General features: G+C 42.9%; 1 protein-coding gene across 2 annotated transcripts in view; it reads left to right on the forward strand.

Moving 5' to 3' along the window:
* GNAS (GNAS complex locus) overlaps nt 1–23,005 on the forward strand; it is a 128,782-nt gene that overhangs the window by 37,741 nt on the left and 68,036 nt on the right. Inside the window, exons 1-2 of one of the 2 annotated variants that reach the window (XM_039719128.1) lie at nt 8,377–9,467; nt 12,873–12,945. In XM_039719128.1, the coding sequence (XP_039575062.1) occupies nt 9,329–9,467; nt 12,873–12,945 (212 nt within the window). In that variant the 5' untranslated portion in view covers nt 8,377–9,328. Of the gene's footprint in view, nt 1–8,376; nt 9,468–12,872; nt 12,946–23,005 lie in introns of those variants that run through there. The other variant, XM_039719127.1, reaches the window with a different exon arrangement.

The following is a 23,005-nucleotide window of genomic DNA, read 5'->3' on the forward strand; positions in this document are numbered from 1 at the left end:
AATAAAACAAATAATGTGGCTGCCCAGCACTTCCTCTGGAAGCATTTCCTTGGGCAAATCTTCCTTAACTCTCACATGCGTGCAGTTAGTGTATATTTCCTCCAGTAACTCCAGTTCATAGAAAGGATGTTCCAGGCTCCCTGTACAGCTGTGTATTTTATATATAGGGTGTGAAGTGCAGCCCCACAGGACGGCCCTGCCTTCAGGGACAGCCAGGGCTGGGGGGATCCAGCATCTTCCAGGTGCCCCGTGGCACAGGGCAGGAGGGACAGGAGTGCCTGGCTGTCACCCCAGGGCTGGGGCTGAGGCCAGGGCGGGTTACCAGCCACCCTTGGGTTTTGGGGGGCTGCAGAGGGGGTGGTAGCAGCTCAAAGCCATCAAATCCCCCACCCCTTGCAGCATCCTTGGCTCCCTGGATGCTCCAAGGGCTTTCCACCAAACCTGGCTGTGACCCCAGTGAGCAGAGGGGAGGGGGCTCTCCATGGGCAGTGGGAGATTTTGGGGGGTTTGTTCTCTGGGGGTGACACTTAGGAAGCAGGCTGGGGCTGGAGGGAGCTGCTGGCTCAGAGCTCCGGGGGCTCAGCCCTGCTCGTTCTCTGTTTGCACAGCAGAGATGGAGCTGTAAAAGCCGATTGCTTCAGAAGGGAATAGGTCACAGTTAGACAAGGGAGCAGTGGAAAAACAAATTCGTTATTGTAACACCAGAGAGCAGAAAGCAAACTGGGAGTGACCTGGGGAAGAGCACGGCACCGGGTTTCTGTCCTGGTGGGTGCTTCATGGTGGGCAAAGAAAGACTGAGAAGTGTGCAGGCTTTTTTTTTTTTTCCTTGTTTTCAAAATAAAAAGTATCTTTGTCTGGTACTTTGAATGTAGCAAGCATGCTGGTTCTAGCTTTCCCTAGTTTTGCTGGAGGGCCTGTGGGAGAAGGACTTGACAGAGTACTAGCAGCTTTCTCACCATTTTCATTTAAGAAAAACAGCATTAAGATTTTGAATAGAGCCTATCTTTTTTTTTCATGAAATGTTGCTGAAAATGTCTGAGTTTAAAGAGGTGTTAAGAAAAGGAAGACAGACTATTAAAAAAAACCCCCTTGCTTCCTTTTTGAATAATTATTTTATGACGAAACGTGTAGCAGAAGGGCTTAAAGGTCACCAGTGAGACCAGGGCCCCTTGGTGCTCAGTGCTGTGCAGACATGTCGGAAGCAAACAGCTCACAACCTGTAAGAGAGAGGCAGATAAAAGATAGCTGGACAAAGAGGCACAAAAGAGGGAAGTGGCTCGTCCAAGGTCACCCAGGATCGGTGGCTGTGCTGGGCTGAACCATCTGCAGTGGATCAGGTCTCCTGGGTCCTGCTCCCCTGTGCGATCCCCGCGCTCATCTCGTCTCCTCTCACAGCTTGTGAGTGTTCAGACAGGTCTGATCATCCCCAGCTGCGCCCACAGGAGGGGATAATCCTTCACCTCTGCTGGTTTTAATGCGGCAGAGGCAAAATCCAGTGTTGGACCAGAGGTTCTGACCCAGCTCCTGCCTGCTTCCCACAGCCCTGGCCATGGATGTCTTTCCTGGCTTTGCCTGAGATAGAGCAACAAGGGAAACCTTTCATTGTGCACCTAAAGCCTTGGAGACAATCAGTTGGTTCATATACATTTCTAAACTCTAACAGACATTAAAAAAAACCCCAAACCACCAAAAAGACTTTTTCACTGCAAAAAGAGTCTAAATTCTGCAACTGCCCTAGGGCGTGTGGGGCACTCTAATTGAACATCAAGGCACTTAAGACGTAATGGTGCTGTTAGTTTGCCAGACAGACAGATTCTTCCAGGAAAAACAGGGTACAAAAGACCCCTATTCTATAACTGTGTCACTATGTAATCTTAGGACCTAGACTTAACGTTTTTTCATCTAAAGAAAAAGATGGGAGAAAATACCCTTTTTCAAAGGGAATACTTTTAGGCCTTTAGCAATGCGGAGACAGAGTAGCAAAATCACAGCCCTGTTTTCCTTACAGATCGTCTCTAATAGCTCCTGGTATTGAGAGTATTGTGGTTTGCTAGCACTAAAATGTAAAGTTATTTTGAGCATGAAAGCCTGGACGTCATCCTATTTTAAAAAACCTTAAAGCAGGAGAGGAATGTTTACAGCACATTAAAACCTGTGTGACAACTTAGCAAGAACTATTTTAACAATCCTCTTATTCCCTTTCCTGTTATGCACCATAAAATGAGAATGCAGTGTCAGTAATAAATAATATTGGCATGGAGGGATGGCTCGCCGTGCTCCCAGTCAGGCTGGGTCAGCTCTGCCACCCTGCTCTGCTGGGAGCTGGGGCTGGGGAGGTGAAGGCAGAGCCTCCTCTCCTCGGCTGACCCCCGGGCAGGAGAAAAGCTTGGGAGTTTCGGGCTTCTTTGCAGGAATTAACTCCAACCAGTGTTTAGAAAACAGCCTCTGCCACAACTGCCTCCCTGGGCTTTGAGACCCAAACGTAACGAGGACTAAAGCAGAGTATTTCTTTATAGAAAAAAAAAGTTTGCAGTCAGGGGTAGGTCTGCAGTGAATGTTGACAAATACTGAAACTAAATATGAGAAAAGACTTGTTCCAATTTTTTTTTAATCGGCATTCCATATGTGTTATGTGGAGAGCTAGGATGTGCTGCTACTTTTGTTACATAAGAGGGTTTTTTTCTTTTTTAATAAAGTGCAGTGCAGAATGCATGAGAAGTGAGAAGGAATATCAAGAAAAAGAACTACATGAAAATAAGAAAAGCTACTAAGTGAAAAGCTCTTACTCAGTGTGTTATTTCCATAATTCCACGAGTTCCTTAAAGTCTCTTTTTAATGTTTCTGAGGGAAAGCCTCGAAGTGAAAGGAGGGAGGCAAGGGGGGTTTTTTTTCTTTGCTTTAAAGGAAGATCTTGGTTAATTCTATTAGTAGACTTTGGGCTTGTTTTTATTGAAAAACAAAACAAAAATCCCTCTCAAGTTTAGAATTTCTGTATGGAAAAATTCTTCTTCTTTGCCAGAGAGGGAAGTATCTCCTTTTCATTCTGTTTGTTTTGGAGTATCTCTAGTTAAGTGTTTTGTATTTGTTCTTTATTGAATACATTAGTGGTGCATTAATTCCTCCCTGACAATGCTCATTTCACTCCTTCCCATCTGACAGACAAACTTGTCCCTTCACATGATGATCCTGCTTTGCCCTCCCAGGGTTTGATTGGTAATTTCCTACCTTGTTTACCTCTGAATACTTTTTAAAGTGATTTTTGTTCTGGCCCCCACAAAGGAAACAGATGAAAAAAAAAACAACCAAAAAACCCACACTGAATTCTTGCTCCACTTCCAATCTGTTTGCTTTGGTTTTCCTTTTTAGATTATTGTTTGGCTTTAATTTGTTTGTTTCTCCTTTAAACGGGCTTGAGATTACTCAAGGGTTCCTTGTTCAGCAGGTCAAAGGGTAATTTGGAGACTTTGAAACCGTCTCCCTCTTTTATCACCACGTTTCGTTCTTCCCAGAGTCCAAAGGATTTTCAGGACGATAGCTCGATAGCTCGTGGAGGATGGCTCCATCTAAGGAAAACATGAGCAGCAGACCTGACTCACTGCAAGAAGCCATGGCAGTTTTTCTTAAATGAAAAAACCTCACTGATCTAAGTCTAAATCAGAACCTTAGTTAATCCTTATCTGTAACTTAAAGATTAAGTTTATTTGGGTTTAAATACATTGAGGTTGATGGGTTTGATACTCAACTACCAGCCCAGGATGGAGACCCTAAATTTAACTAATTTCAAGTCAGAGAGGTACCCATACACAAAAATATACAGTGTGTGCTATTAAAAAATGTCCTTTAACTGAAAAAGTCAATCTGTTCCAGAGTTAATCCCTGTTTTTAAAAGAGGAAGGTCAGTTCCAACAGCTCAGCACTGTGGATTTGTAGGACAGCAAAATGAAGCATGGGGTAATGTGGGCTCCTTAGCAAAAATCCAGGTGTTGCTGTAAGAACCATTTGTTTCACGTGTCCCCCAGGTTAATTGAGCTGGGGGACACGTGAAAAAAAGGAAAAGACTTGCTGCAAACATGCTATTTCCCACAAACAGAAACAAAGGAGATGGTACAATGAGCTCAGCGCTGTCGCTTTCCCTTGCTGAGCTCCACACCTTATCCCATGTCTGTGTGTCCCGAGCCCTGCTAGGAGCTGGGGTGGAGGCTGTTCCAGGGCCAGGAGGGCTGGCAGCCCCCTCGGAGGCTGCGGGGCCATCTCAGCCCACTTGCTAGGGGATGCTGCAGCCAGATGTCCTCTGTGTCTCCTGTTCCAAACCAGCACATTGGCTTGGTCACAGCTCCACGCCCACCGTTCACAGCCAAAAGTTGACAGGTCACATTCGCTGTGGACAGTGAGAGCCCACAAGGAACTGCACAACTGCCCTGTCCGAAAATCAGTTAACCATTTCTTCTTTACTGGAGGCACCCAAGTGCTCAGTGCCTTCAGCTCACTAACAAATGGGAATTATTTGCAGTAGGAAATAAGGGTGTTTGTCACCTGGAGGGTTCGGGAGGAAGCTGTAGGGTAAGATGGGCATCTGATCTGGGCCTCATAATCAGCTCTAAATGCAAAGAGTAACTCGAATGAATTCAGAGCCTGACTCTGGTCAATTTCGAATAAAACTGATGCAACATCAGAACTTTAAGCAGAACATTTTATCCATTTAGTTAAAAAGATAAAAGAACAGAACAACATGAAATACATGTCTGAAAAGCCTTTTATCAACAGGCTCAGCATCTACTCTTAAGGCAATAATTTCTTCAAAACTAAGTCTTGCATCTACATTTCCAGCCCATGTTTGTGAATTTTTTCAGCAGTATTTATTTGTCTTTTACTTGTACAGTTGTGAATATACTCATGCACTAGAATGGACACTACCACAAGGAAAATGCATTGAAATACATGTAACAGTCTGTCAGATATAAAATAAATATATTAAAATAGGAAAAAGTATTTTCCTTGAGGTCCTCTTAAGTGACTAAATCAGAAAGTATTACATGTAAATCTTAAAAGGACAGAAATTCATGTGTATAGGATGGGGGAAGCATGATGTGAACTTTTCAACAAGTTCTCTCTCCTACTACTACTGATAGTCTGCTTCTACTTTATATCGAAATCTTTTTATCCATTTTTAAATCAAGCTAATACAGTTGTTCTATCTGGGAAGAGTAAAGTCTGTATAACTAATGCACTTCAATAGGACTGCTCAACTGAGTAAAGTTCAGGTTTATTTACAGGATTAGGATATTGTTACAAATCCTTCTTTACTTTTAGGCACCAGAGAATAGATTTTGGGGCAAAAGCTGTAAAGGGAAAGTGGAGAAAATAATTGCAATGAAATTCCTCTTTCAAAAAAGAAATTAACAAAATTAAGAGACCTGATGATTTTCATTAGGATGTAATAGAAATTGGGTCAATAAGACTAAAAATCCGTTAACTAAAGCAATCAAGTGGACTGAAATGGATTATAGATATAAGGAACTTTTATACACCCTCCTTTTCTCCCAAATATTCCACTGAAATATTATTACTTTTAATTTTCCTGCTATCTCTCTCTCCTTGTGAGATCTTTTCTGGTTTGAGAAGTGAAAGCATTAGAATATTGTTTTACACTGTTAAACTCCCTGTTCTTTTTGTGAAATCCTTGCCCTTAGATGTGTGCTGGTGTGTCAGAATCTTTGCATTTACTTTAGACTGAAAAATAAAAACCAGCAGCCTCTGTTCTACTCAAAGTGTTATATTCAAGCACAGAAGGAATGTCAGTGAATCTGAATTTAATCTGTAAGTGTGCAATGCTCACAATCTTCTGTGTGTAACCTTGTATTTCCCATTAATTTAAATAGTGCAGGATTGAGTCAATAGGCATAAATCTTCTGATGTCCTTTTACAGCCATTCCCACGTTCTTGTTGCCTTACCTTTTTGGAAAACATTTTCATTTAACATGCAGCAATGTCCTTTAACACCCTATGTTCAAGCTTCAAATAGACTTTTATCACAGAGGCACTCTGCCCATACATATAGTTATTTTATCTTTGCATTATTTGTTCCTAAGGCTGCAGGTTCTTCAGAAGTGAGATTTAATTTTATGGCACGTCAGGGGTCAGATTGTGCCTGCACTTACCCTTCTGATGGCAGGAGTCTCGTGAAACTCAGCTTCATGGACTTTTACAAGATGGAAGCTAATGGAACTAGTTCCAATAAGAAACACAATTTATTCTAAAGACACATTAGCAGCCTTATGTTATTTAAACAAATAAAAAAGAGTGAGAACAGCTAATGTGCTGGTATGCTCACTCTTCAAACCATGGGCTCCTAATCAGGACAGCTCTGTAAAAACTCCTGGCAGTTCCCTGGGTTTGTAAAGTGCGGCTGGTGCCCGATGTCCTGAGTCCTGTCAGATTTCAGGAAAACAAAAACAATCTGTAATTGCTCATAGGTTACACAATGTGGGAGTTTTCTTTTTGTTTCATGTAGCTTTTGACACTTTCACACTTTAGCAACACTTGTAATACAAGGAGCTAATTCTTAATTCTGTTGTAAGTAACTGGGAGCTTTGTGAATTAGCCGAGTGTGTTTTTCTTTTTCAGCTGCCCCACGCTCTGCTCAGCCCAAAGACAGAGGCACAAGGCACCTACAGCAGTGGCAGCGATTCCTGGGGGAGTTAAACCTGTCCTGGTTGGTTTGGGAAGGGCTGCTGTGCACTGCTGGACATTTCACACAGCCGTGACTCCCTGTCCAGGGATGCTTTGGCGTATTTACCCATCCCGTTTCCCTGTACAGACAGGGATTTTAGCCTTTTGTATATTTCCAACAATAACTTCTATCTTTGTGTGTTCCTTCGTGTTTGGAGCTTGAGATGTTTGGGGCTCCCTTTCCCCAGCTGGGACCCAGAGGGAAGCAAAGCCTGGAGGCTGGGGCAGATTTTCCTCCCTGTGAGGTGCCAGGTGCTGGCACTTCTGCAGTCTATTCATACCCAAAACCATAAAAAAAGTATGAGGTTCGCTAATTTCCAGTCCAAATTCTGCTTTTCTGAGTCTTTTATGCCTTGTAAACTCCACAGTTAAAATATATTTTAATATTGTACATGAAAAATACACAAATAAATAACCTATCAAAGATACAAGGAATTTTTACCATATTTGCTTCAGATCAGTCTGGGCATTGCTGAGCCAAGTTTCTTTAAGACCTTTTAAAACTGCTCTCAGCCTAAAAGGACATGTAGAGAGCCCAGTAAGAGTCTCTCCTGTGCATTTAAAAATAGTGACTGTGGTGTTCCCTGTTTCTCTTGAGGTCCCCCTCTCTTTCAGCAAGGGCAGCTCAACAGATGTATTTGATGACATTAGCTGTGACCTCCTACTTGTTTGCTCTATTCACATAATTATTTTACTGTGGGTGTTTCTAAATATAGTAACTGCATGATGTAAGAAGGTGTGTTCGTGGGAACAATGTGGTAGATAATCGAATTTTGCAAATGAGGGTAAATAATATTTGTATAGTAAAGGACATTTCACTAACTCATGTGTGGGGGTGCGTGCATAGAGAAAAACTACTTGTATATTTCAGGGATTGGGGTTGTACAAAGAGCAAAGCACCAACCTTTGTTTTCCAGGCGTTACTGATAAGGCGTGCAATTTTTGCAATGAGGTTTTCAAAACATATTTTAGAGAAGAAAATGGAGCTAGACAGGGTAGAAGCAAGCTGGTCCAGAGAGCATCCCCTGGTACCTTGACCCTGCAGTCCTGGCTGGGATGGACAGGGAAGGGATGGACCCGGGCGAATCGCGGGGTGCGAGCGACCACCCACCCAAAAAAAACCAGACACAAACCATTCACCACCACAACTCCCACACCCATCACTGCCAAGCGTGACACAGGGAGTCGCGGGGCACGACTCCCTTACGACTTATTCGGACTCCCGCGAGCTGCCAGCCCAGCTCGGGGCGGGGGGCGGGCGGTGCCCGGGCTCGGGGCGCCCGGAGGCTCCGGGGCCGGTTCGAAGAGGGCGCCGGCGGCGGCGCGGGGTGACGCGGGCATCATGTGAGCGGCCCCGCTCGCTCCCAGCGTGCAGTGTGGGCCCGCTCGCCCCACCCCGCGCTCCGCCGCCGCGGAGCCGCTCAATAGGGGAAGGGAGGAAAAAAAAAAAAAAAAAAAGGGGGAAAAAAAAAAAAAAAAAAAGGGGGAAAAAAAAAAAAAAAAAAAGGGGGAAAAAAAAAAAAAAAAAAAGGGGGAAAAAAAAAAAAAAAAAAAGGGGGAAAAAAAAAAAAAAAAAAAGGGGGAAAAAAAAAAAAAAAAAAAGGGGGAAAAAAAAAAAAAAAAAAAGGGGGAAAAAAAAAAAAAAAAAAAGGGGGAAAAAAAAAAAAAAAAAAAGGAGGAAAAAAAATGCGGGAGAGAGCAGGAAAAATAAGACGGGGAAAAATCCGCCCGTAAGGGGACAGGTTCTGCTCGTGGCACGGAGCAAACGGGCTTGCCTTTTTTTTTTTTAATTTTAAAAAAAATTATTATTATATTTTGTATTTTCTTCTCGCCGGGAGGATTCGGCCGCCTGGAAAGCGCATGTGAAAAGAGCAGCGGCGAGGAGAGGGGAGGAAAAAAAAAAAAAAAAAAAAAAAAAAGGGGGGGTTTGGGCTGGCCCCCCCCCCGCCCCAGTGCGGGAGGAAGGACCCGCGGCGGCCGGAGGGCGAGGAGCTGCGGCGGCCGGCGAGGGAAGCGACCGGGGCTGCGTGACCCCCGCGGCGCGGGGGGAGAGGCGAGGAAGAGACGTTTCCCGATCCTCCCCGCCGAGCATTTGGGGAGGTTTCCGCGCCTGGAGCCCGTGCCTTTGGATCTAAAGAGGATTATTATTTTTTTGGGGGTGGCACTGAAGCTGGATTTGTTCCTGTGCGTGCGGCGCGGGGGGGGGCATTTCTGCTGCCTCTAGAGGAGCCGGCGGCCCGGCCGGGGCGCGGAGATCCCCGCGGATCGCTCCGCACCCCCCGGGAAAGGTGCGCCGAGGGGATCGGCGGGGGGCGGGGGAGGAGAGGCAGCTGCAGCTGCCGGGGAGGAGGCCCGGCGGAGCGGCAGCAAAGTCATCGCTATCGGCCCCCCCTCGGCTGGCTTCGGGCTCGGCGCTCTCCATGTCTCTGGCTCTGGGCAGCGGCCGCCACAGCAGCGAGTAGGGGGGGAGGAGGAGGAGGAGGAGGAGGAAGAAGAAGGGAGCCCGGGAGTGCCTCCCTCCCTCCCTCCCTCCCTCCCCCCGGCAGCCCCGGCCGCCTCCCGTCCCCTCGCCCCGCGTCCCTGCCTTCCCCTCCCCAAGATGGGCTGTTTAGGGAACAGCAAGACGGAGGATCAGCGCAACGAGGAGAAGGCGCAGCGGGAGGCCAACAAGAAGATCGAGAAGCAGCTGCAGAAGGACAAGCAGGTCTATAGGGCCACGCACCGGCTCCTCCTGCTGGGTAAGGGGTCGCGGGCCGTCCCCTCCCCGCCGGGGCAGCGGCCCCAGCCCGGGCACGGCGAGGCCGGGGGAGAGAGGTGGGGCCGGGGGGGGGAGCGGAGCCGCAGGGCCCACCCGGGGCCGCGGGGATCCGCTACGGCAGCGCCCGGGGCGGCGGGGCCGGGGCCGCCGCGCGGGAGGGCCGGACACCGCTCCCCGCGCCGCGGCCGCCGTGCCGAGGGACGTGCGGCCCGGCCGGGGAGAGGAGGAAGAGGAAGGGAGGAAGTCGGGGAATGGTTTGGGGGAAACGGAGGGAGGATGTCGGTCCCGGAGGGAAGCGCGGCCGCGCCGGGGCCGGCGGGCTCGGCACGGCCCCGGCGGGCTCGGCACGGCCCCGGCGGGCTCGGCACGGCCCCGGCGGGCTCGGCACGGCCCCGCGGGCTCGGCACCCTGCGCTGTCGCACCAGGAATTGAGGTACCGCGCCTCGGAGCGCCGGCACGGCCGGGCTCCAGGTGCTGCTCCAGCGGCTCCTTTGGGTTACCTGCTCGTGTTTTTCAGGAGACGCGTTTAGAAATGTGGGCTGTGGCTTTCAGGGAACGGAAGGGTCCAAATATCGACATGGGAGAGTGCAAGCAAACGTTTGTCAGGCTGATTATTTCAGAGTATTTAGAAGTAGTGTTTGAGGGTCGGATGCAGCTCGGAGCCGTGGGTTGTTTTGGTCACGCCGAGGGACTGACTGCCTGTGCACATTCTGCAGGGCTGTAGCGTGGAGCACAGGCTAGGCCTCGCCGAGCTGACTCAGTTTTGGGGGGAAAAACCCTAATGGAAGGAGGGGGGAAAAAAGATGAAAAGAATTTTTGAAGGCGGTGAATTTGGAAGCGTACTGTCACCAGTAAAAGCGTTCAAATACTCATTTGAAGAGAGAGACTTAATATAAATGGGGAGTGACTGGGAGTACAGCAGCACCTGCAGCGCTGAGGAGCCTGCCAGGGCTTCAGCAGAAATCTTTTAACAGGATAATTTGGACTTCAGCTCTTGGGAAATGTCTTGGACTTCCAGATTTCAGGCTGAACATTACGTAGATACATAGAAACTATTTGTCATCAGACGAGTTGCTTTCGTAAGAGGCAAAATTTCAGCAAACAGAAACATGATGGGCTTGCCTGGGTTTTGTTTCTGTTTTCTTTAGTTTTGGTGGCTGAAAAATAGTTTAGATACTTTCAAATAAAAATTTACGTGTGTTCAGTGATGGCAGTAAAGTCATCTGTGAGTGTGTTTGAAGTGATAGTTCATCTGTTACAGTTTCTGCCATCAATTGTGGATAGTCTGTAACTCAGACTCACTGGTAAAAAATACAAACGCTCACCTCCCTATTATTATGTTATGTTTCCTGTATAAGACACATGAAATGAGAAGCCAGGCACTTGGAAAGTGTTCTTAATCTTTTCAAATCACATTCAAATAACAACAAAGAAGAGCTGCTGAATATTCTAGTGGGGTTTTGCTGCTGCTCGCAGGCCCCGTCGCTGTACACGTGCTTGCCCCGCTGCCACGAGCAGTCTCTGAAATTAATGGAACTCTCCTTGGTGGTGAAGTTAAACATGTGTGTGTAATTGTTGTTGAGAATATGGCCTTAACAAGCAGCCAAATATAGAGCTAGACTTATGGGGAAATGTAGATGTAATGCATCATTTTGGTTCACTGGTGTTGTATCTGATCCAGAGAACCCAGGTGTGTCAATACCAAACCAAATGTGTTTATAGCAAATGCAACAACTGTCCAGCTCCTTCTTGGACCAAGTGAGGTAAAGATTTTGGCTCCCAATCCTTATAAATATAAAATGTGATTTAGTGTTACAGCTGAAATTTAGTTGTTATTAATTTTTAAGTGGACGTGTGACTATAGCAGATACTGCCTTCGTGAATAATTCTTAGTTGTGAAGATGATCCAGTCTATTTTATCCCGAGATACTAATTCTTGATTGGTGTAGCCACCTGTGTTTATTGCATGTTGCAGTCTGCCTGATCAGACAGAGGGTGTGTGGTATAAAATAGCAGCTTAGTGAAGAAGTGGCGTGTGCATAAAGAGTTGTAGATAAAAACTGCTCTCTAAATGCTTCCAGAACAGCAGTGAGCAAGGAGAAGAAAAAGGAGTAAGGCTCTAGGATTAAAGTGGCAAAACATGCAACCAGGTTTTAAGGAGAGCAGAAGAGGACTTTTGGGAATTCATGAGGGAGAAGGAAAGGAAGGGAGAAAGCAGAGGGGGAAAGCATTTGTGAGAAAATGAACCTTGAAATGTGGCTGCTAAAATACAGTTTTGAACATGAGGCTCAAAATGGAGGCTTGTGCTGTCAGTGTGTGCTAGCAGAGGCCTGACATCCTATAAATACAAACTGTACCTCCCTGCCCGTTCTGCCACAGACATACAGTTCCTGTGGGTGAGACACAGGCTGGGGAGGGGAATAAACCAGTAGCCAGGAGATGCTAAGGGGAATCTTTCTAAATTTTGCCACGTTACGATACTACTCCTGCAAAAAATATGTTTGCTTTATATAGAAAGCTGCCGATCTGGCAGCGTGGAGCAGCTCAATTAAATGCTGCTGTTGGAGTTGTTCAGCGTGCATGGAAAAACGGGTACTACAGGCAGATGGGCTGCCCTGTGCTCTGGCATCCGAGCAGCACAGCAGAAATAGCATCCATCTACTTATGGAAACTGGAGTAAAGTGGAGTGGGGTTTTTGTGCTGCAGGTACGCCAGGGGAGCAGGGGAGCTCTCTGGAGCAGGCAGCCACAAAAGGTGGTGTCTGCCTCTCCTCGTGCCTAGGGTTGATTTTGGAACATGTAGGGAGGGTGGGAGGCTGCTTACAAGACACAAATAAGAGGAGGTTTTTTGTAGCTTTGTGGGTGGAGGCTTAAAGGGATGCCTTCCTTTTTCACATGTGAGTATCTGCATATTTTATTCCTTGTGATTTAAGTTACGGAGTTTGACTGGGTGATGATGAACTGCAGCCAAACTTAGAGTTCTTTAAGGATACAACAGAATTTCTTTGGTTTGATAGGGACTTCAGTCAGTCTTTCCCTCTGTCACATAGTAGTGACAAGGCAGGCAGGTTGTGATGTTCCGTGTCATCTTCTCTGTAAAATGTTGAAGTTGTCCATTTTCTTTCCAAATCCTGCAGTCTGCTTTTAACATTGACACTGGAAAAATGGACAGTGAAATGATCCAGGATTCAGATCTGACACATGACTTGAGCTGGGCATTTATTTTTAGCTACAACTGAAGTTTCCAGTGGCAATTATTTCTTTCACTTTTCACTCTTGCACTGAGAAACCCAACTTTCTCGTTTTTACCCCGAAGAAAAAAAATTCTAGTGTGTGCCTTAATCACTTATGCTTCCTTCTGAAATTGACTTACTTTCATTTTCTAGGTGCTGGTGAATCCGGTAAAAGCACAATTGTCAAGCAGATGAGGATCCTGCACGTGAATGGATTTAATGCTGAGTAAGTGCATTTGCTTTTTCACTTTACATTGTACCTTCCTCTTTTGTGCTGCAGTCGCTGCTCCTGGTTTCTATCTTGTGTATTTTCCTCTTGCTGCTCTTTCACTCTCTCCAGAATTTGGATGTGTATTTTTAGATGAGATTAATAGACATGAACCTAAAGAAGTCAGGCACCAATCATAAGTAAGATCTAGCAGTATAAAATTATTTATATCAAGGCAGAGCAGATTTGATTAAGTTTTGCGTTTTGTGGGTTTGTTAATTGCAGTTTCTTTCACAACATGGCTGACACTGATTTACCTCAGCTATAGCACATTGGTTCACGTTGCTGTAAACGTGCCTTGTGTCAGTGTACAAAATGAGCACAATTTTCTTTATTTGGAGCAAGTAAAGCTTTATTTTCTGTGTCCTCACAGAATTAATTCGTACTCTGAATTTTGGGGATTTTGTTGTGTTTGCTTGCCCAGATGTTTATGTTAAATTATCTTTCTAAAAGCTTTTAATTTTTGCATCTAATATTTGTTGTTTGGCAGTTGTGAAGAGGAGAATGGTATTAAGATAGGGAAAATGGATATCTTGTCGTCTGAGAGATTTTTGTTTGCTAACTTTTTGACTAGCTTCGCTAGAGAATAGGAAGAGATTCTTCTACATGTTAATTTATGTTTGCAGTTGTGTGTTTGTGTATATCAAAAACTGCTACATTATTACTAATTGAATCAAAGTGTTGAAACTCCAACACTTATTTTCTGTGGTTTTTTTTTAGATTGTATTATTGGTTTTCTTGCTTGTTTTCAAACATAACAGTTTTGTTCTGCTATCCTTTAGCTTTTAGTGGTATCATCTATTTTGTGAATCCTCCATTTTTGGGAAGGTTAAGCTTTTATTAGTCTTCCAGTAGTTAATTCTTTAATAAGAATATCTGAGCTGGAAGTTTAGCCAAGGAGTCTGGACAGTACTTCCTCCTAATCAGCAAATGATAGTTCAGGATAAGGTATGCAGTTTTTTGGATGAAAGTTCAGACTGATTCATAAGAAATACATTATGTACTACATGTTTTAGCTCTTCTGTATAAGGAATATCTTCTATTTCCAAAATAACTTTTTCAGAAGTGCCTAGTGCTGCATCCTGTTACTGCTGAGCTGTCTCTGTCGTTTGGGCTGCTGCAGAGACCTCTTAAAAGACTTGTGTGACTTAAAAGACTTGCATGAGTTGACTTGGTTGAGTAGGTCTCAATGTTGGGTGCTGAGTAAAAAGTTCATAAATGAAAGTGGAAGTGGATCCCTGGTACCTTTGAAAGTGTCAACCCATTTAAGCAACAGGGTTTTTCTAAGTTTTTAAGCATTCTCTTAGAGGGAAGCAGTGCTGTGTAGTGGATGGTGTATGATGTGGGTAGGTAACCCCAACCCTGCAAGCTGCACACCCAAATCTGTGTGGACCTGGGAGCCCAGAGACCTGTGCAGAACTGGTGGGGAACTGGGGCACACTGGGATTTGCAGCAGCAGGGGCTTCCTCCAGTGCCTCACCTTGCCCTGTAGGCTTGGGCAGAGCCGAGCCTGCAGCTGGAATCCGGAGCAACATGGCAAATGTGGCCTCAGGAGGCTCTGCTGGCCTCTGCCTGCTGAGAGCAGAGGATTTGAATTACGGGGCAGCCCCGTGCCAGCACAGCCCTGCTGCCAGTCACGGGGCATGTCCTGGCCACACAGGAGCTGTGGGTTGTCCACCCGTGGCATTCTGTCCCTTGTGCTTGTCCTTTGGTGGGTAATATCTGTTCGAACACTGAGGTGCATAAAAATCCAGTGCAGAAGTGTATATTTAAAGGGAGTAAGTTATAACGCATCATTTTTAGGGTTCTGCTGCCAAAAATAATCAGTAGATCATAACATGCACTTTACAGCAGGGAAAAGGCTGTTTTTCAGTGTTTTGAAATTCTTGCAAGTTACACATCTGTCCTTAAATAACTAGCATTTTCTTCCAAATAACTAACTGCTCTCTGTGTTGTCTCGCTTTCCATTACCCTTTTTGCCTGATTCATTCCCCTTCTACCCTGCTTACCTTGTGGAAGGGTTGATGTGGGATTCAGCTAATGAGAGAAATAGCATGGAGGTTTTTTTGGAAGGGTAGGAAGAGCAAAGCATTACTTCTCCTCATGTCCTGATCAGTTGCTCTGGAACATAAACATGTTTGCATAAAACACATAAACCACAGCTGATGTGATGAATAGCAGGAGAGAGGTGGTGAAAATAGTAATATGCTGCAGATGATAATAGTGAAAATATTAATATGCTGAGATGATAAATTTTCTTTAATTTTAGTGTACTTGTACGTAACTAGATTTGAATTATTTCTGCTGGTGCAGCTTATTCTTGTGCTTTGAAAGAAATCGAGTTTAAAGTCGTGTCTTAGAATTGTTTGCCTTGGTTGCCCTTTGGCAATGGATATTTGAAGCAGAGAGAAGTTACCTGTTAGGAAAAATGTCTAATGCTGTGAATGAAGGAATCAGAAGTTTTTATTTAGTGTTACTGTTCTTTCTGGTGACTAAACAGGATATCCAGTGCTAAAAGTGCTGGCTACTTCAGTGAGCGTGAGGGGATTTTATTTGGTTTGGTTTTAGGATTCTGCCCCTAAATAGTTGAAGTTGTCATGTGCCTTTAGGTGAATTATTGTAGGATTTTGCAAGGTGAAATCTGTGTAGTTCTGCGAAACTAGAATTTCCTCTGGGACGCCAATTCTCAATCCCTTTAGCTAATTAATTATTTGAGGAACTGTAAGGAATCAAGTGCTCCAGGTAATTAATGTGCTGAATAGCTAAAGCTAAGATTAATGTGATGGTAGTTAAAGTTGTAGGCAAGTTAACTACAGTAAAGACTATTTTTTTTCAATGTTCCTTTTTTTAATCCTTAGTTGAATTAGAGACAGAAATATATTTTTTTCTGTTGCTGTAGTGAAGGTGGTGTGTGGGATGTAAGAGTGCTGTGGCATTGGGGAGTAGAGTATTGGAGGAGAAGCAAGGCATGTTGTACAGCAGAGGTTTTTCTGCATGGAGCTTTTCTGGAAGGGCTTAGCCCACTTTCAGCTCTTTCAAAAAGGCTTCAGGTGGCCCTGCTATCATCTGACATCTTCCTGCAGCAATTCCATGAAAAATGGGAGTGTGGCCTCCCCACAGTGTTTTTCCAGTGCTGCTGGTTCTGTGGAAGAGCTGCCTTCTAATGTAATGAAGAAGCCGTATCAACCAAATTTTCTACTCTTTGCATTACTGCCAACAACAGAGGCCCTTTTGATGTAGAAAGGGTTTAAATTTGGCTTTTAATAGCAGGAAGCCTGCAACTTCCCTTCCTTTCCTTCCCTCCCTCCTCAACACTTCAACTGTCTGTTCACGAGGCAGTTCCAGAGGAGTAGGTATCTGCAAACAGTGTTTTGTGAGCATCCACTGATAAGGTGGAGCCAAAACCTTCTCTTTTTGACTGTGCAGAAGTTGAGATGGCAATCTTTCTAAGGATGAAAAATGGGAAAGGGAGGATAGGAGGAGTTAAGGAATATAGTTGGAAGAATTAAATGTGTAGCTCAGGTTGAAGAGGAAAAGAAAAACAACTCCTTTTTGTGCTGTCTAGAGGCTGGGGTTCTTTGCTTCTAAAACACATGGCCTTTCACTTAATTCTGATTTCTCTAAGTCATCTTTCCCCTCTGTGATCACAGTGGCTTTGGCTGACAGACTCTAAGGAGAGGGTCATTGTCATGCACAGTTTTAGAAAGCAGGGAATAATTGGCACGGGCAAGAGACAATTTTGAAGTGTCATGGGAAAAACTGGGACAAGCAGAAATACTTAAATAGAAATAAATGGTTGAAATGTGACTTACGAAATCCACTACAAAGATTGACAAATAAGGGGAATATGCCTTTGTGATTATTAAGTTTGGATAGGGTTTAGGATTCAGGAAGTCTTGAGGTTACAGGAAATTTCAGGTAATGCTTTTCAGCCTCAGTTTCCCAAATGATGTAAAATGTTGACACTTTCTTGAACTAGTGTGCTGAAGTGCTGAATAGGAGTTTGTGTATTTATTAAATCTGGTAGTGTTGATGGCATAAGCAGAGCTGAATAGCTTTGTTTTCAAGACTTAAATGACAAATGTATTTGCATTTCTCTTGTACTTTTAAAAATTATTTTCTCTCAGTGAGAAAGCTGAGAGATCCGAGTCACCCTCCTAAAGATTTCAAACGTTTTCTCTTTTCTCACAAAGATTTAGGACTTTGTGGGTAAAGAAAAGTAGTCATTGATGGTTTCTAATCTTCTCTTAATACATCCATTACCACCATTATGTCACATAAAGCAGTAAATAATATTATCTAATCATTTTAGTCAGTGTCAGTCTCTCTTCTAAGTGAGACAACTTCTGGTTCAGTAACTTCACTTTTCAGTTGTCTGATACTGTGGGGTTTTTTCTAACTTTTGTCTTTCTAGGCATGTGATCTTATGGAAGAGAAGCTAATGCTATGAGCGAGGGAAAAGTATAATATTTATAACTAAGTTCTTCCAGAATAATGAATTCCCTCCTAATGGCTAATCTTAGCTCGTGTACACAATTATGATTGCTGTGTTTTTATAGTTCCTTTACATTTGTGTACCGATCCCATGTTTTCAGAATGGTCACTTCAGTTCCTTGCCAAGAAACAAACAGACTTTATTGTGTTTTACTTGACTGGCAGCAAAAGTAATTTTTTCCTGGTGTTTTTGAGTAAAATTGAAAGTTGGAGTGGGGGAGGTTTGGGGTGTGTGATTCCTCTTGCCCCCTTTCTTTCTTTGCATCACAGTGTCTGTCAAGAGGCTTCTGCAGCTCTGAGGCCCAAATTTTGGGGTTTTTTTCTCAGCTCCTGCTCGAGGACACCAGTGAGGTGCTGGAAAATTTGTGTGTACGTGTCTGTTCAATTCCATCTGAACAACTGGTTATGGTGTCAGATCAAAATCTGTGCTGCAGAACATAAAATGGAGGTGTGGGCAAAGAGGGGAGCAGGATTTGTGTTTCACTCAGTTTTGGGTCTTGTCCTGAGAGCTGACACAATTGTGGAGGTGAATTTTGTCAAGAGACAAAGATATCCCAAGAGCTAATAAATACTATTAAAAAGAACTGACTCCTGCATATAGTTTGTAAAAGTTTATGCAGAATGTTTATACAAGTTAAATATAACTTTCTTCAGCTTGAAAGAAATGGGAGGTAATACCTGGTGGTGTTAAACCACCTATGAAACCAAGCAATTTCTTAATTGTTAGAATGTTTAAGAGAGTTTTTATGTGCTTAAAATTATCTTTCCTTTGAAAACACTTTTTATTTCTACAAGGGCAAAAATTCTGTTCTGTGACAGAGTAGAAGTGAACTCAGTGAAGCAACATTAATATTTTTCTTACATGTAACAGAAAAGGAAAAAACCTTCTGAGTTTGGGTTGGTTTTTATTCAAGTTTCTTATGAGATCTTGCCTGAAGATATGAGACGTTGTCCATTAAGAACTTGGGCAAATGCTTTGCAATTTAGATTTGCTACTCAAGTGTGATTTTTAAATGCCATAAAATGAGTTTTCAGAAAATGTTGATTGTTTATAAGACCTACACTGGGCCTTGTTTGGCAAGGATTTTTAACATACTGTGGCACTGAAAATTCTAATAGTCACTGGAATAACTCCTTCACCTTGCTTAGTGGCTTTCTGAAATCAAGCTGTTAAAATATTTCCACGTGCAAGTGAAGTGAATTTTTTTTTCAGGGTGAAAAATCATGTTATTTAGGTTCCTGAAATATTACAGAAAAGTAGTGCATGAAAGAATCTAAAAGTTGAAAGAGCTGGTTAGTTTTATCGGCTTTTAGATGCTCGTGGTAGGCTCAGGTTAACCAGCAGTGGAGAGATGACAGCACAGTGTTCAAAGAAAGCATTGACTTTCATTTCTACATTGTGCTTTGTTTTCAGGTAGGTAAAAGAAGGAAAGGGCAAATTGAACATAATTTCTTTATTTTCATGGGAAACAAGGTATTGCTCAGAGCAGAATGTGTATCTTATCTGCATTTACTGGTTGGGAAATGCTGAATTCTCCTAGCAAAGCAGTATTTAAACTACCAATTTTATGCTGTTACATGTTGAGAGCTCTCTATCCTCTGAATTACTTTTCCTGGCTTGCAACTTGACATTTGTGCTTTCAGTTACATATTTCAGTTTTCTGAAAAAGAAACCCAACAACAAAAAAACCCAGTAGTAAACTCATCCCTCAAGCTAAGTTTGCATATGTCGCAGACATGATTTGGCATGTAAAGGGACTGGCCAAAAATATGGCAGTAGTTCTATTTGTTTTGAGGTTTAAATTTCACAAAAGCTTTTTAAGTATGCAGCTATCAACCCAGGAGAAAGCTTTATAGTTGTAGAGAGCTTGGAGAGCAATAACTATGAATAGCGGAATAAGCACGAGTGATGTAATCTGAGAAGCAAAAGAGAGAGACAGAAGAGAGCTTAAGGCTTAACTGTGTGGAAAACATTGTGAATGGGTCTGTGAGGGCTTTGACTTTTGGTGGTGGATGTGGGATTTTACTCATTAGTTTTGGTAAAATCAAACAAATATGCAAGTTTCCTATTATTTTCCCAAACAGAAAATAAACCGTTCAGTGGATAGCTGAGTGAGGGAAGTCTGGGTTTTGGAACTTGTTCTGCCTCCCAAATCCTTCCTCTCCTGCAGCATCTGCAGCTCCTCTTTGGGACCTGTGGCTTTCTGACTGTCTCCTGTTTCCTCCACTCCTCGTTTTTCTCCCTGATCCCTAAATATTCCTGCATCTGCCCACCTTTTATCTTCCTTTTGCTGCTTTTTTCTGCTACCTGGACAAACTCAGAATGTGTTGTGGCTGGTGTAGATGTACACGAACTCTTCTTGCATGTCCTCACTGGAGTGCTAATTTTGGTCTCCTGCTCAGCCTCTGATTTTAATTTCTGGAAATTAATTTTGCAGCAAGAACGCTTTGCCAAGTTTGGTTGCACAGCAGAATCTGAGATAGAATGAGACTTAGGAAAAACAGCTAAAAAAAGTCTTACTCTTCCTCAGTTCACCCCAGATTTTTAAAAAAATATTTTTAGTTTCCACATTCATGAGTTAAAGTGGAAGTGGTGTATTTTCCTCCATTTTCTTATCTTAAGCAAACATCTAGTAGTATAAACCAATGTATCATGTTCTATTTAACTTGTTTTTTAATAAATCACAAACTGTATTAAATACTGCAAAAAAAACTTCAGATAACTTCAAAAATATAGCTCTCTGTGGAGAATATTAAATGTATGTATATGTTACACACTTCCATGTCCTTTCTGAAAAATTCCCCTGGGTTTTTCAGTTTTTCACCAGCTTTTCTTAGTTAGATGGTGCAGAGTGATTACCTTGTCTCTAGCCAGTGCTACAGAATCAGCACTGCGTGAAGAATTTTCCTCTGTAGTATCTCATGGAATTTCTTACTTCCTGTATATTTTGAATGGACAGATTGGGCAGTACTCTGATTTCTCAAAAAAAAAGTTTTTACTAATTTTTCCAGATGGACGCTTGAATTAGTTTATATATGAACAGAGTGCTCCTTATCATCTTGAATTTAATGCAGTTACCTTTTTGATATTAAAACTATTTGTTCACATTATTGCAAACCCTGAAGATTCCCCTTATTTCATGCTGTAGCTACATTTTATCTCTTGCCAGTCATTCCAGCTGGGAAATATTTTTTTTCCATTCATTATGTTAAAACCTTGTGGTTTTGTCCCATAAGATAAAATGTATTATTAATAAAAGCTGTGCCTTTCCCTGCTCCTTCTAGCAATCTAGATATGAGTGGGGTTTCTTGTTCCTGTTTTTTTAGGTTGTGAGCTCCTGTGTTGTTCTCTTGGGCTGGGGGAGCAGGTTTGGGGCATTTCGAGGCATTTTTCTGAAAAGTGAAAACGCTGCTCTTGTTCCAGTTTTGTGAACATCCTTCCCCAGTGTCTCAGATCAAGGCAAGCAGGGCTAAGGCTTTGAAGTATAATCCAGCAGGCAAAGTTATCTCTATCTTTATTTTTAGATATATCATGGGTTTGTGTGTTAGGGTTGCCCTGGTCCCGTCTCTGATGAAGAGCTAAGATACAGAAATTGCTCATCTTAATCTTGGTCATTCAGAGCTCTCAAGTTGAAATGAAGGAATTTCCACTGATGAGGGTTTTTTTTTGGTCTAACTTGAATCTTGATGTTAAAAATAGCATGCCTTACATTTTACTTCAACAGTTGAACCTTGAGTTAATAGTAAATCCGAGCATTTAGGATACAGTGCAAGTGTAGCTGCATCAGCTTTTAATAGTTATTTCTACAACTGTGCTCTTAATGTAAACATGCATTTAATTAGAATTACTTGTTTACAGCTGAGCCTGCTTAGAAACAGCAGTGCTCTGAGGGGTGGTTTTGACAGCTGAGAGGCAGAAGCATCCACTTTTTGAAAAATGTAGCAGTGGAATATCTCAATGAGATGTTTTATTTCAAGGTGCTGCTGTTACAGAAGTGCAGGAAAGCTTGTGACCTTCTCTCTGAGCTACCTGTTGCTGGCTGTATTCTCCACAGGGCTGTTGAATAAGTCATTGTGTTGGCTTCTCTGTTTAGTTAAGGCACTAGAAAATAATTATCTCTCCCAGCTGCACCCTTGCAGCCTCCCAGGAGTGGTGGTGAGCTAATGGAGCAGGCAGAGGTGTGCAGGGTTTCCTTCTGGGCTTTGGGGCAGCCCCAGGAGATGCTGCATTAGCCTTGAGTGGCACCTTCCCAGCTGCTGGGGGATTTACTGCTGCTCCTTAATCCCTGGGATTTCAACACTCCCTTCTTCTCTGGGGGTCTGCGTGCGCACAAACGCTTTGGGTTCCTGCAAGTTAAGACATTTTTATTCTGTTTTGACAGTGCAATTATCTATGTAATATAACTGTTCATATTAATTAGAAAATGTTGCAAGGAAGTGGGTGTTTGTGAAGTAAATTTCTTCCTTAAGTTTGTACTAACAAAGAAGCCTAGCTTCAATCTTGTTTGGTTTCCTTTTTTTAAAAAATATAAATAAAAATGTGTAGTGAGACACATAGCACATTAAGCTCAGGGAACTCTGTGTAATGCCTGTTTTAACCCTGATAATTTAAATTAAAATAGGCTAGGTAATTTGGTTTAATGTGGCATTACTATGGAAAAATTCAACTAGTTGGTTTCTTGAATTTTAATTTAATTACACAATAGTAACTGGCATAGCTTTGTGGGGGTTTTTTTTTATTGTTTTTAACAGGTTAAGACTATTTAAGGTAAAAGTGAAAACTTATAATTAACAACATTTTTTTAAATAAGCAAAATATAGTAATCGTGAGGACATAGCCATTTACTGAAATGATTTTATTGAATATATTCTGAAATTAGAGTGCAATCACAGCACTGCATTATTCATGGAAAAGAACTATAAGCACAATGCAAAGCCTAGGAAAATTATTTTTCCTTTAAATGAGAGAGAAAACAGAAAGGGGAAGGGCTCAGTTTAGCACTTGGGGTTTTCAGGAAAGCTGGGACCACTCAGTCCCAACCTGCCACACAAACCCCAAGCCCACGTGCAGGGCAGGCACAGCAGCACTTTCTGCACTTCCAAATATTGGACAAAACAGTTGCAGAGCTCAGGGTCAGTAAAAAAATTAAGTTTCCGAGTACTTTGTCTCATTGTCTACTGCAGCAAGCTTGTTACACAACTTTCTGGAATATTTGCTTTAATGGGGTTGTGTGAGGGTTTTTTTGTTATTAAATTTCTGTTGTGGGAAGCTACTGGATTTTCAGTTCTGGGGTTTGATGCACACTAAAATAGATGCCTGGAAATTGGATGCAATCTTTTAATTTTGCTATGTCAAAATGATTAATGTTGTTTCGAAGTAGTTACTCATAGGAACACTTTCTGCTTATGCTGAACATTGTAGATAAAAATATGCTCTGTAACTTACACATAGGGCACTTGAAAATCTGAAATGTAACTATTTTGCCTGTTAGTTTTTTCAACTGGAACTGTGTCACTCCTAATT

Source organism: Passer montanus, unplaced genomic scaffold, assembly GCF_014805655.1.
Source record: "Passer montanus isolate IOZ18808 unplaced genomic scaffold, ASM1480565v1 scaffold41, whole genome shotgun sequence".
Classification (NCBI taxonomy): domain Eukaryota; kingdom Metazoa; phylum Chordata; class Aves; order Passeriformes; family Passeridae; genus Passer; species Passer montanus.